General features: G+C 37.7%; 1 protein-coding gene across 1 annotated transcript in view; it reads right to left on the bottom strand.

The window, feature by feature from the left end:
• RNF175 (ring finger protein 175) overlaps positions 1–14,480 on the bottom strand; it is a 60,129-nt gene that overhangs the window by 17,104 nt on the left and 28,545 nt on the right. Inside the window, exon 2 of the mRNA XM_023733517.1 lies at positions 1,434–1,588. Coding sequence (XP_023589285.1) covers positions 1,434–1,588 — 155 coding nt within the window. The remainder of the gene's footprint in view (positions 1–1,433; positions 1,589–14,480) is intronic.

Below are 14,480 nucleotides of genomic sequence, written 5' to 3'. Positions count from 1 at the left end.
TTGTCTCTTCAAATGGTAGCTGGGTCTCCTTTGGAATGACAGTGGAGTCTGTGGGCTTTCAGACTGTAACAATGGGGCTGTGCTCTATGCAGGCAAGAAACACTGAAGTGGCTGTGCTGTGGTATGAGAAGCAGAGGGCTTGGACCCTGGCCATCTGAGATACATGGGCCATGGAGCGTAATGAGGCAGGGTTTGGGTATTTCATCTCATGAAGGTCCTCTACACTGAGAGTACTGATATGCACAGAAACACTGCATTCAACTAGGCTAATTCACTGTGTAGTGGAAAAGTGAAGTGTTCTCACTGAAATATAATATAGATTACACCCGGGGAAGGGGATAAAATGATTCTTCCAAAACTCAGAGCACTGTCACAAATCTTAGATAACTTACAGTGTTTTGTAAGCAGGAACAAGGATGCCATTTGTCCATTTTACCCATGGATAAACCAGGCCCTACAAAGGCTGTCCAAGACCCCAAACCGGCCAGTTTAGAAGATCTCCTAACACCACCCCAATGCTCTTCCCCAAATGGGATTAAATTAAAATACCCATAAACCTGAATTCACTTACTTGCCTTTCAGTCTTTATCATTACACTTATTTAACTGATTTCCCTTGCTGCCTCTTTTTCCTTTTTCTCCATGCTAGAAGGAAACATTGATATTTGCCTCTCCCACTTTTTTTAAAGGATAAAAATAAATATCTAAATGGCTAAATAATCATAAAAAATCACACAGGATCTTACGATTTATTCTCCAACAGAGATCAAAATTTGACATTGTTTTATTACCATTTCACATTTTACATACTTTTTATGCATCTCATTTCAGTTTATACGAATGAGGATTCTGATCTTGTTTACAGAACAAGGAGAATGAGAGCAAACTTGTAAGCACATTACTTGATTATGAAGCTCTTTGGAAAGATTTTTGAATGATATGATGAAATCCTATAAACCTCAAGAGGTTGGCTATAGTAATTAAAATGACCATTGGAGTATTAAAGCCTCATTTGTTATGAGAGTAATAAATTGTCTGTTACTTATGATTCATCAAGTTGAGGTTGCAATACATGCTTCTAACTTGCTCTATTTTAAAATGTGTGCAGCACAACTTACAGAAGACTAGAGCAAAATGCTGAGCTAAAAATATACACGCAAAGAATGCTCTAGAATTGCTAAACAGTAGTTTCACTTTTCTTTCTCCTTGCCTTCACTAGCATAATATCTGAAGTAATGAATTTCACGGGGCATGACTTAATTGCCAATAAGAAATGAATGTGAACTAACAGCAGTACAGCTTATCTCCAAAATGTTTTGTTACTGAAGGTAGAAGAAGTTAACAGCCCCCTGCCCCAGGAAATTGGAAATTAAATATACTTTTTAATGCTTAAAATAAAAGGGGCCATGGGGAAGGACTGAATGAAATACATACTGTGGTGTTCTCCCTGAGAGGGGTTTCTGGGTAGCTCTGAAGAGAATGTAACTGGTAATAACTGAGAATATTCCCCACAGAGAGAGAAAGCGCCACCAGTAAAGTTTTATAGTGAAATACAAAGGGACAACCCACATCTGCAACAGGGTCACCAGCTGCCAGAGAAAGGAACAGAAAGGCGTAGTCAGCTCCTGTAGATGGCATAGGATGGCATCTCCATTATTAAACAATTCAGAAGCTACCCAGGGTAGGGTGGAGGGAAGGGAGGACCACCTTCAACATGATTTCTGTAACATGAAACTGGTTCACCAAAGACTCTAAGCTGCTCCTGGATAAGCAAACGTAGGAGAGAATTGGCACAATTATCTGAAAATTCATATGGGAAATAGCCCCCCAAATTCTCATCTTCTGTCACATCCTTTCATCTGGATATTTCAAATGAAAGCAATTTTGGGCCTCAACAGCTATGTGATGTTGGACAAGTGAGCCTCCCGTTAGTTGTAAAACGGGATAACAATGCTGGCCCTGCTTCCCTGTGCTGACTGAACCAGCAAAACAAGTTGCCATCGAGTCAACTATGACTCACGGTGACCTCATGTGTGTCAGAGTAGAACCGTGCTCCATATGGTTTTCAATGGCTGGTTTTTCAGAAGTAGATTGCCAAGCCTTTCTTCTGAGGCACTTGAGTGGACTCAAACCTGTAACCTTTTAGTTAGCAGCCTATCAAGTTAGGCATCTGTACCACCCAGGGGCTCCATGCTGAGTGAGGTGGGAATCAAATGAGACCACAGATGGGAAAGCACTCTGAACCCCACATGCACTATGCAGAGCTCAAGGGCTGTTGTTATTCTCATCTGCACATGTGAAAGTGCATAGTGGATGTCAGAGGAGGAACTGCTGGTCAGTGATTCAGAGTGGCTTCCGGGGCCTCTTCTGCCTGCTGCTCTACTGTGTTCTGCAGTGTTAGCGCTCGAGTCACAGCTGTGGGGTCACCTCGTCCCTGACTGTTGGATTTGCAGCCATGCATCTTATCTTTGCTCTGTAGGTCCCCGGTGCCTTTTCCAGGCAGCCCAAAGGGTGGATCACACTCTTTCCTGTTCCTCTGTCTGTGACGGCTTTGTGGCCTGTGCCACTGACCTGAGTCCAAGGGGCCTTCAGCTTCAGCAGGTGCTTTAAGCTGGCTGCAATCCCACAGGGGAGGGTGCTAGATAGACCGAGTTGATGGGCTTTGGGTCACTGACTTGATATGGTTACCATACTAACACTCCTAATCTTCAAAGCAGGCTTAATACCAGCTATTTACCTCTCTTGTGAAAGCAGACAGGTTTAAACAATAGCAGTAACTTTTGGTCTTCTGTGTTTTATCACCTTCAGACTAACTACCTGTTATTCACCCAGAGAGGACATTGGCGGTTCAGTGGTAGGATTCTCACCTTCCACGTGGGAGACCCTGGTTTGATTCCCGGCCAATGCCCTTCATGCGCAGCCACCACCCATCTGTCAGTGGAGGCTTGCGCATTGCTATAATGCTGAACAGGTTTCAGTGGAGCTTCCAGACTAAAACAGGCTAGTAAGAAAGGCCTGGAGAACTATTTCCAAAAATAAGCCAATGAAAACCCTATGGATTACAACAGTCTGATCCACAACTAATCATGGGGATGGCGCATGACCGGGCAATGCTTCTGTTTCGTGCCGGTCACCATGAGTTGTCCCAACTCCATGGCAGCTAGTAACAACAACATTCACTCAAAAGGAATTTAAGAGGGGGAGAGCAAAGAGGTTTTGTCTCAGGTACGGGCTTTAGTTCATTGTTAGCAGCACACTGCAATACTCTGTTGAGAAGGATTCTGAGGCGGCTCCTGGTTTAGTGGTAAAATGTCTCATGTTAATTATGTCTGCCTGGGGTGTGGGAAGAGTTGTTAGGCCATGCATGTCACATATTTGTCATCTTGAGTATAAAAAAAAGACATATCATTTGCTTTCTTTATCTTCTTAATCTTTGTGATAAAAGAGGAAAGCTTAAAAAAAAAGTCTACTGATATATTTTTGGCTCCTTTAGTAGGTCTTGGTCATAAGGGTCTAAGATCAATAACTAAAAACATTTGACAGGACTTTAACATATAAATTAAACAGGCAAGGCCACAGACATTTTTCTCTCCATGTCAAATAAAAAGACATTTCCTAGGCTCTCCTTCTCTTTTTATTGTTCCATCCCCATAAACAATCTGATCTAAAGTCTCCTTAGAGTTGCTCTAGATCTTGCAGAGGACACTACAGTTGTTATACATATGCATTTGAACAAAAATACACATGGGCAAACCTGAGGTAAATATCCCAAGAGTTCAGCAAAAAATATTCTATAGCCACTTTTTTTTTCTTCTAAATTCCAGGCAATGTTTTAGGGAAGAGTAAGTTTATTTACTCTTATCTGAATTAGTCAGTTAATTTCTTTAATTTTCCATCCCACTTTATGGGTATGGTCAAAGCTACTGAATGAGTTAGCACCTTTATTTATAAAATTTAAATAAAGATATACACATAAATAGGGAAAAAAAGGCTTTACTTAAGAAAGTAGAATAGCTTTCAAGAGGACCAGGAACAACATGCTAGGTTACCAAATCTAAAGACATAGCTTACCTTAGCACTCAACATTAGCAACTTCAACCTAGTACTATTGATAATAAAAGTGTTCAACCTTTTGAAAAAAATCACATCTGTGTTTTGGTCATTTATTTCTTACATTTGATTATAGAGATAGTTATCTGTTATAAATTACACATTTACTGACTTTTAAAGTCAGTTATTTATGATATTAAAGAAGGAAACAGGCATGAAATCCATCTTTCAAAATTTGATCAACCATTTGCATGTTCATCTTTCTGTTTTAAGAATTTGATTCATTTTCACATTTCCCCCATAAAAATGCTGACTTTTTTAAATAAAATGTTAAGAATCACTTAATTTTCATTCAGAGTAAAACTACATTCTCTTAAATTTTATACTTTAGGTCATGAACCAAAGTTGATGAGACTAATAGATTTCCTCTAATTCATGGAGTTGCCATCTACAATGGTTTGGAACTACTATTGGACATAATTTAATAAAACTAGTTCTCTCCCTATGCATCTATAAATATGACCCATTTCTGCTATGGTTGTTAGGTGCCGTTGAGTTCGTTCTGACTCATAGCAATCCTACGTACAACAGACGGAAACACTGCCCGGTCCCGTGCCATCCTCACAATCGTTCCTATGTTTGAGTGCATTGTTGCAGCCACTCTGTCAATCCATCTCCTTGAGTGTCTTCCCTTTTTCGCTGACACTCTGCTTAACCATTTCTAGAAGATCCCAAATTTCTCTTCATTGATGCCTAGATTTAATTAACAGTGAGTAACAATGCTCAGTGTATAAACATGGTACTTTTAAAAGCAGACTTTGGAGATCAGAAATGAAATTAAAGCAGAAAATCATTATATTATGTATGCAAATATCTTAACTGTCTTTAAAGTGTATACCCAGCACCACATTTTCTCAACATGCACGGGGAGAGGTTAGAAATTTGCATTATGAATTCAATAATTGTTATGAGAAGTCATTTTTTAAATGAGGGCCACGTTTCATAGCAATTTAAAAGTTTATCAATTTCCAGAGCAGTTAAAACATCTCATTTTTAATAGTAACTGCCACATATGAAATGTAGGAATGCTGTACCTCATAAATAAACACATGAAATATGTGAAATTGAGGCACATACATGCAAAGGAGGAAGGCTGGCACCTGGAACACATTAATAATGCCAGAGGGGTCACCATCTGGGCATGCGCCTGTGAAAACCATCTGCATTACTTTCGAGGGCAGCCCATGCAGCTGGATCACATCACCCATATTCTCCCCACCCACACATCGTAGCAGGAGGAATTTTCTGATGAATCAGATGCTGCCCAAACTTACCATGCTTTTTCTTGTTACCGTCACAAAAATGAATCTGAAAAGATCTGCAAATCAAGTAGAAATAAAGATATCTTTTCATTGGTCTAATTGTACAGAATGATGAATGGTCCATGAAATATTAAAAAAAGAAAGAAGTCATGTGATGCTCATTCCCTTTGCACTGCAAATCCCTATTTGCAACCACTTGTGTGTGTGTAGGGGTAGGGGATGGGGGTAGAGGGAGTACAGGGGGATGCTCAGAGGTAAGCAAGAGCTTATAATGTAAATAAATGACTCTAGAAAACATTGTTGCTATCAGTACCAAGGAGCCCTGGTGGTACCGTGGTTAAGAGCTGTGCTGCTAACCAAAAGGTCAGCAGTTCGAATCCACCAGCCACTCCTTGGAAACCCTATGGGGCAATTGACAGTGAAGGAATGTGTGGACATAAATCAAACAGGAAAAAAGTACGGAATCTTGGCATATGGGCGACCCTTAGAAATTCACTTGGTCCATATTCTATCTCCAAGTCAATCCAAATTGTTGATTTTATTTAAATTCTTGAAGGAGATTCTGCAGTGTTATGTATGTATGTATGCAAACATGTATGTATTTGTACTTTGCTTCATTTTAAAATGATTTGAGCAGACACAATGCTTTACTGGCAGAGTAATATATTCTAGTGTTTCATAGCTATTAATAGGCAGGAAGTTTGACTTAAACAGAGAAATGTTTCAATATGTGGCAAATTATTTGCCTGGGTATTCAGGCAAGTTAAGAGTGTGTATGAAACCCAAATTCTGTGTGTGTAGTTATCAGGCCTTCTCATCCATTTGAAGAGAAGCAGAAGGATTCTATTTTGGCAGCACCTCACCTCTACTTCCTGCAGATATGAAAAGTAGGATGCATAAAAAAAGTGGGGAGAGTGTGAATGAAATTTGATTTCTAAGTAAATTATGTTAAAAGTACTTGGAAATAATTTGACTTTGAGGCTCTGACCAAGTTTATGCCATATTAGACTATGGCTGGAAGAGAAAAATTCAAATATCCACATGCTTGGTCTACACTGTGCTAAAAATGTGACTATTTGGAAACATTTAGTAGTATCCCGAATAAAATAAGAATTTTCCACATTTTATCTGTAAGTTTTTAGATCACACAGGAGCAGTTAATGTATATTTTTAAACTTTATTTTATAGATACTAATTTCTTTTACTTATTTATAAGCTGCTCTGATGTGCATAGCAACTACAGACTACAGAACAGACACTGCCTTGACAAATTAATGATACTGTCAGAAGATGGATCTATTTGTTAAAAGGCTGTATCTGAAAAAGTTCTGAACTTTTTGGATTAGTCCCTTGCCTCTGAAGGACATGTCCAAATTATGCATGAAATAATGTGAAAATTAAAAAAACAATACTTTTTGTATAATAAATAATAACTTCAGGGTACAAATCATATGTATAAATAATAATACCTTGAGTGGACAAAGCGACCACGTATTATTGTATGTGCAAATCCTACTTCTTTTTTTCTAGCTTCCTCCCCTGGTTTATCTGTAAACTCCCATTCCACCTTGGCTCCCACCATCTGCCATCCATTTACTTAATTGTTCCATTCCAGTAAACATATATCGCTGAATCAGAATTGTTAACCCCATACTCCCACAGGAAATAATTATATCAACTAGGCAACAGGGCTTATATGCAGTTTCTTTTGCCTTTAGTCTTACAGACTCCACTCATTTCCAAAAACACTTAGGTCAGCACCTTTTCCTCCACCCCCTTCAGTGAGGTGTTTTCATACATTTATAATATGGTTAGATTCTCTTCATAATTTGCATTTCTTCCTGGGATCCCTCAACTTTGAAATGATTTTTAAAAATTTTCATACAGTACATTCACCTTTTGTGCTATAAAGTTCTATGGGTTTTGACAAATACAAATGTTATGTATCTACAATTACAGTATCATAGAGAATAATTTTACTGCCCTAAAAATCCCTGTGCTTCACCTATTCATCTGTCCCCCCTCCCCTGACAACCCTCTGATCTCTATAGTTTTGCATTTTCCAGGATGTCATATAATTGGAGTCATATAACATGGAGCCTTATCATAGTAGCTTCTTTCACTTATCAATATGCATTTAAGTTTCCTCCATGCTTTTCCATGAAGGATATTTTGGTTGCTTCCAGTTTGGGGTGATTATGAGTAAAGCTGCTATAAACATTCACAAGCAGGCTTTTGTGTGAGTATAGGTTTTCATATCAATGGGGTAAATACCTAGGAGCAATACTGCTGGATCACATGGTAAAATTATGTTTACCTATGTAAGAGACTGCCAGACTGTCTTCTAAAGTGGCTGTACCATTTTGCTAACACTAACCAAAAGAAAGTTAGAGTAGCTATTTAATTTCAGACAAAGAAGACGTCAGAATAAAGAAAATTATCAGAGAAAGAAGAGTATTACATAATGATAAAGGAGTCAATTCTCCAAGAAAATGTAACAATCCTTAATAAGTATACACCTAACAACAGAGAGTCAAAACACATGAGGCAGCAACTTACATAACTACAAAGAGAAATACACAAATTAACTATTATAGTTGGAGACTTCAATGCCCCTCTTTCAGTAACTGATAGATTGAGCAGGAAGATCAGTAAGGATATAGTTGACTTAGACAGCACCACTGAACAATTTAATCTAATTGACATTTGCAGAATATTTCATTCAATAACAGCAGAATACATTCTTCTCAAGCTCACATGGAACACTCACCAAGACAGACCACATTCTGGGCCACAAAACACATCTTAACAAACGTAAAAGAATAGAAATCATACAAAGTATGTTCTCAGACCATGAGGGATTTAAACTAGAAATTAATAACAGAAAGATAAAATATTTGGAAATGAAACAACACGTTACTAAATAGCATGTGGATCAAAGAAGAAGTAACAAAAGAAATTAAAAAACATTTTGAAATAAATGAAAATTAAAATACAACTTATCAAAATTTGTGGAACATAGCTTAGAGGGAAATTTATAGCATTAAATGCATATGTTAGAAATGAAGAAGAATCTACAATCAATAATCAAAGTGTCCACCTTAGGAAACTAGAGAAAGTAGAGCAATTAAAGCCTAAAGCAAGCAGCAGAAAAGAAATAATAAAAATTTGAGCAGAAATCAATGACATTGAAACAGGAAAACAATAGAGAAAATCAATAAAGCCAAAAGCTGGTTCTTTGAAAAGATCAATAAAATTGACAAACCTCTAGCTGGTCTAAACTCTCTATGTCTTTATAGTTAAAGTAGGTTTCCAGTACATAAAATATAGTTTGCTCTTGTTTTTTTGTTCACTCTGACAATCTCTGTCTTTTACTTGGTGTATTGATATAGTTGCTTTAAGAACTGCTGTGTTTGTAACTGCTTTCTATTCACTGCACTTTCTCTCCCTCTTTTTTTTCTTTCCTTCTCTTTTTCTGCCTCATTTCTGGTTTAAAATGAGATTTTGATGATACTATTTTCTCTTCTTTCTTAGCATATCAATTATACTTATTTCCTTTTTTAAATTTAGTTGTTTCCTTAGGGTATTCAATATGCATTTACAACTACTCTAAATCTACTCTCTAATAACACTATACCACTTCATGGGCAGTACAAGTATCTTATAACAGAGTATTCCCAACTTTTTCCTCCTATCCCTTGCAATATTGCTGTCATTCGTTTCACTTATCCATATACTATAATCAGCCAATACATTGTTGCAATTATTACTTTGAACAGTTATCTATTAGATAAATTCAGATTAAGATATATAAAACATTTTATTTTACCTTCATTTATTCCTTCTCTGACGCTCTTCCTTTCTTTATGTAGATCTGAGTTTCTGAGTTTTCCTTCTTCCTAAAGAACCTCTTTTAACACTTCTTGAAGCAGGTCTACTGGTGATGAATTCTCATAGTTTTTGTTTGTTTGAAAAACATTTTATTTCTCCTTCATTTTTGGAGGATAATTTGCTGGATATAAAATTCTGGATTGATTTTTTTTCTTTCAACATTCTAAATATTTCTCTCCACTCTGTTGTTTGCATGATTTCTGATGAGAAGTTCTATATAGTTCTTATACAGTTGCTGTTGAGTCAATTTTGACTCATGGCGACTCCATGTGTGTCGGAGTAGAACTGTTCTCCATAAGGTATTCAATTGCTGATTTTTTTAGAAGTACATCACTAGACCTTTTTTTCTGAGGTGCCTCTGGGTGAACTCAAACCGCCAACCTTTCAGTTAGCAGTCAAGCGCATTAACTGTTTGAACCACCCAGGGACTTAGTTTCTCCATTTGTAAGGTGTTTTTTCCCCTCGGGCTTCTCTTTGTCTTTGGTTTTCTACAGGTTGAATATGATATGCTTAGGTGTAGTTTTTTGATATTTATTTTGCTTGGTGTTCTCTGAGTTCCTGGATGTGTGGTTTGGTCTCTGTCATTATTTTGGAAAATTCTTGGCCATTACTTCTTCAGATATTTATTGTGTTCCATTATCTCTTTTTTCTTCTTCTGGTATTCCAATAACAGCCATGTTAAACGTTTTGAAGTTGTCCCACAGTTCTTGGATATTCAATCCTTTTTTTTTCTTCATTATTTTTTTCTTTGCATTTCATTTTGGGAAATTTCTATTGACATCTTCAAGCTCATGAATCTTTCCTCAGCCATCTCCAGTCTATTGGTGAGCACATGAAAGGCATTCTTTATTTCTATTACAGTGTTTTGATTTCTAGCATTTCCTTTTAATTCTTTCTTAGAGTTTCCATATCTCTGCTTACATTACTTATCTGTTCTTGTATGTTGTCTACTTTTCTATTACAGCCCTTAGCATATTAATCATAGTAATTTAAAATTCCTGGTCTGATATTCCAAAATCTCTGCCATGTCTGAGTCTTGCTCTGATGCTTCTTTTGTCTATTTAGCCTGTGGAGGGTTTTTTTTTTTGCCTTTCAGCATGCCTTGTAATTTTTTGTTGAAAACCAGATATGATGTATTAGGTAACAGGAACTGTGGTAAATAGGCCTTCACTGTGAGATTTTTATGTTAATCTGACTATGAGTTGGTCTATATTTAATGTTTTCTGTGGCTGTAGTTGTCAGAAGTTTCTGTTTTATCTAGTGTCCTATTTTTGTCTTCCCTATTGTCTTTGGATTTCCCTAAAAACTCCTTAAATAGAGTCTGAAACTTGCAACTCTTTCAGCTCTAATCCACTGCTACAGGGGACCTGTTGATGTGATGCTAAGGTGTGGGCAAAGAGGAAGTGTTCTATAATCCTGTGGTTAAGTTTCACTCTTTTAGTGGACCTGTGTCCCTGGATCATGACCTTCACAATTGTTTCTCACCTTTTTTTCTCCTTCAGGGGAGACAGAAAGGCTAGTGGGGGCTGGAGTTGGATAATTTCCCTTCCCCTATAGCAGATAAAGTTCTGGTAAAATAAGATTTTTTCCCTTGCTTGGCAGGCTTTCCTTATGAAGATCACTCTGGGTGTATTTCAAAATGGCTGGAAGTCCTTTCTACTTTTGAAATTTCTATCATTTTAAAGATCAGGAAACTGAGGCTCCCTGTGGTTGAGTAGCTAGAGTCTTCTAACTCCTAAACTAATCCCTTTTCTTTTCTGGTTCCTATTAGTACATTTCATAAAATAAACTAGGGGAAGCATCCTCAGAAAAAGTATAAGGTAGAATAGTTGGGTTGTGGCAAGGCAGGAAAATAGATATATTGCTTTGAAAAAAAAAACAAAATCTTCTAACAGATAATGTAAATTAGTGATTTAGTATTCATCTCAGCTTTACAATAAAAGAATTCTTTTATTAGTAAACTGCTTTTATCTTGTATGATTAAATTTGCACAAACGTTACATACAATTTCTGGAATGCATTCAGCTCAACTAATGCTTCTAAACATTTACTATGTACCAATTACTGTGCTAGAAATTCTCACAGGTAAATGTTTCTGCATCTTGACATCTCTGTAAGATAGGTTCCTATCTTAGGTATTTCCATTTTGCAGATAAGAAAACCATGCTTTGGAGATATTTAAGAAGCTTGTCTGTGATATGAGAACAATTAACTAGTGATGTTGGATTCTAATCTTTCTCTGCAACCAATTAGTTATGTGATCTTGACCAAGAGATTTCATCTCTCTGAACTATACTTCCACACTTGTAAAATAGGGATAAAAATAATTACCTCCCAGAGTAACTGAGATAATGTACAAAAACACTTATCACAGTACAATAATAATAATTACTATTCTTTTTGATCATTATATTGATGGAGGCTACAATATCAAATCATTGAAATAAACTTTACTATATGGCTCCTTATGAAAAAAAGCCAAGAACTACATGAACCTTATAAACTTAGTCAAAGCTCTAAGTATCTCTGGTAGCTCCCATATAATTATAGATGCCAAGAAAAATGATTTAAAATATAGGTCCTCTGTGGATGATAAGCTATTTAGGTCAGCATTTATGGAAATACGCTTATCAAATTCTATCATCAAAGACATCAAATTGAGTAGTGCATCAGGTATAGTTTTTTGGTATAGTTCATGCGGAGTACAATAAGAAAGTTGGAAACCAGTGTTATAATAAGCTACTGGTGTTCTGGGAAACATTTCCAGCTCAAATGGTTGCAGACATCACTGAGAGTTCCTGAAATGGCTGTATTCTGATGATCAACTCTGGAAGTGAACCCCCAAGAAGGGATACAAAACTGCAAAGCACTGGACAAAGTCAGAAGTACCATGTGAAGAACACTGGCCTCCTACCGGCTATTGAGCCAGAGATTGTCAACAGAGACAGGCAGGAAAAAGGGGCTACTCAACCTCCTCCTTTGGGACAATGACAATAACAAATGGACTGAAGGGCAAAGAAGTACTAGAAAATATTCCAGAGGCCAACCAAGTTTCTGAAATGAGCTAACCCAGCAGAATCCAATGGAACTCCCATTAAACTCAAATCTGTCCTTGATGCCTGTGGGATATTTTTATCTAGGCTCCTGGATTCATCAAAGTGCCAGACAGGATCACCCTAAAAAAGTTCACAATCACAGTCACCTGGTTACCTTCAGGGTGGTCCTTAGAACCACAGAGCCCCTCTGGCTAGCCATAAAATATAGGAGCTGTATAATAGATGATAGAAGGACACAGAAACAACAACCCAAGGGAGGAGAAGTGGGGTACATAGGTGGCAGAGTGGGGGCCCAGTCAAAAGTAACATCCCTGGAGAGGTGTTCCAGGAGTGTAGCTTGTTCAGTGAATAATGAGAAACAATTCGGGTGGGGGAGTCCAGCTAACCAACAGCTGTCAGGTCCAGGAATGCCCACCTGGGCCCAGTGTAGCCTGAGTGATCAAGGGTCAGTACTTCGAATGGCAACAAGTCCTAAATAAGGACGCTGACTCATGGGCAGTTCTGTCTGTGGCAGGGCAGAGAAACACGTCCTCAAAGAGAGTTAGCACGGGAGTAACATCTTCAAATATAAGACAAGGACAGATTCTTTTTGGCATAAGCCACCTTGAAGATCATGAAATAAAAATGATGAGAGGAGAGGTGGGACACAGTGCAGATCAGTTAGCTCATGTGGCATTGCTTCCTTTCAAGGGCAGAGGGCTTCTTATGCAAAGCCTACACCTGTGTTACCATGGAAACAACATTTTAAAAAATATCTAAGAGATAGTTTTCAGTTATAAAGAAAGGATAGAACAGGGCTATGAACTGGTTCCTTAAGAATCCAGGTTTCTTCTTCTTTAAGAACTTGAAACATTCTATCTCAGGTATCTCCATTTTGAAAACAAGGAAATAATTTTTCAGATATATTTAAGGAGCTTGTCTTCAATATGAGAGCAAAGATTAGCGAGGCTGTTATTTTTTTTTTTCCGTCTCCTTCATTTAAAAAAGTCATCCAAGTTCAATATAGAAGGTGCTTATTTTAATTGACAAGATAATGATGAAATGGTAGAAAATTGATGCATTTGCTTTAAAAAACAAAATAAAACATGAGTCCTTTTTCTAAATAAAATGTCCCAAATTGCCTAAACATAAAAGTTATACAGAACTCAAAAAAGTTCCTTTAAACTCTATGCTACATTGGAAACATTTTTTATGATGGATAAAAATAAAATACTGTTCTAAGCCAACAACATATCATATGATAGAGGCAGTCCTTTTATCTAATGACTAGTCCCAGACCAAGGACCTTCTTCCTTTGCAGTCCTGGGCCATTAAGGCCATGAGCGAGTCTAAGCCAGTGGTTCCCCAAGTGTGGTCCCAAGACTGGCAGCATCAGCACTGCCTGGGAAATGGTTAGACATGCAAATTTTAGGGGCCTACCTCAGACCAATCAAATCATAAACTGGGGATGGAACCTCGGAATCTGGTTTAAGAAGCTCTCCAGGTTATTATGGTGCATACTAAGGTTTGAGAACCACTGCTCTATACACTGCAGGGGTGATGTCTCAGATCTAGTGAGGTCCACGGTATGACTCTGAAGACCTGAGATGGTCAAGTTCTTGTGGACATGCTCTAGTGGGATTGTTCTGTGAAAATGGGATCTTGCTCCATTTGTGAGATCAGTGCAGTGTTTGCACTAATACATTTTCCATGGATATGCAAACCATTGATGACAAAACAGTTTATTACTAATAAAACAAAGTTAGACAACCTCAATCTTTTGTTTTTTCTATTCCTAATTCCTTTTCCTGAGCCACTGGCAGAAGTTGCTCATGCACAAAAGGAAAATAAGTTTACCTAAACCAGGGCTTCTCAACCTTGGCACTACACTGTATTGACATTTTTGGGCCAGATAATTTTCTGTTGTAGGGACTGTCTTGTGTATTGTAGTATGTTTTGCAGCATCGTTGGCCTCTACCCACTGGATGTCAGTAGCACCACCCTCCCTCACCCAGTGGAGACAACAAAAATTGTTTCAGGAGGGGGAGCCAAGATGGTGGCTTAGTCAGACGCACAATACTGTTGTCCCTCTACAGCAAAGACCTGAGAAACCAAGTGAAATGGATGCAGGTAACAATCCTAGAACCTTGAACATCAAAAAGAAAGATAAAGAAATGAATCAA

This window comes from Trichechus manatus, unplaced genomic scaffold (genome assembly GCF_000243295.1).
Source record: "Trichechus manatus latirostris isolate Lorelei unplaced genomic scaffold, TriManLat1.0 scaffold00059, whole genome shotgun sequence".
NCBI lineage: Eukaryota > Metazoa > Chordata > Mammalia > Sirenia > Trichechidae > Trichechus > Trichechus manatus.
Note: the sequence above shows the minus strand (reverse complement) of the source record. Positions and strands in the feature narration are given on the sequence as shown.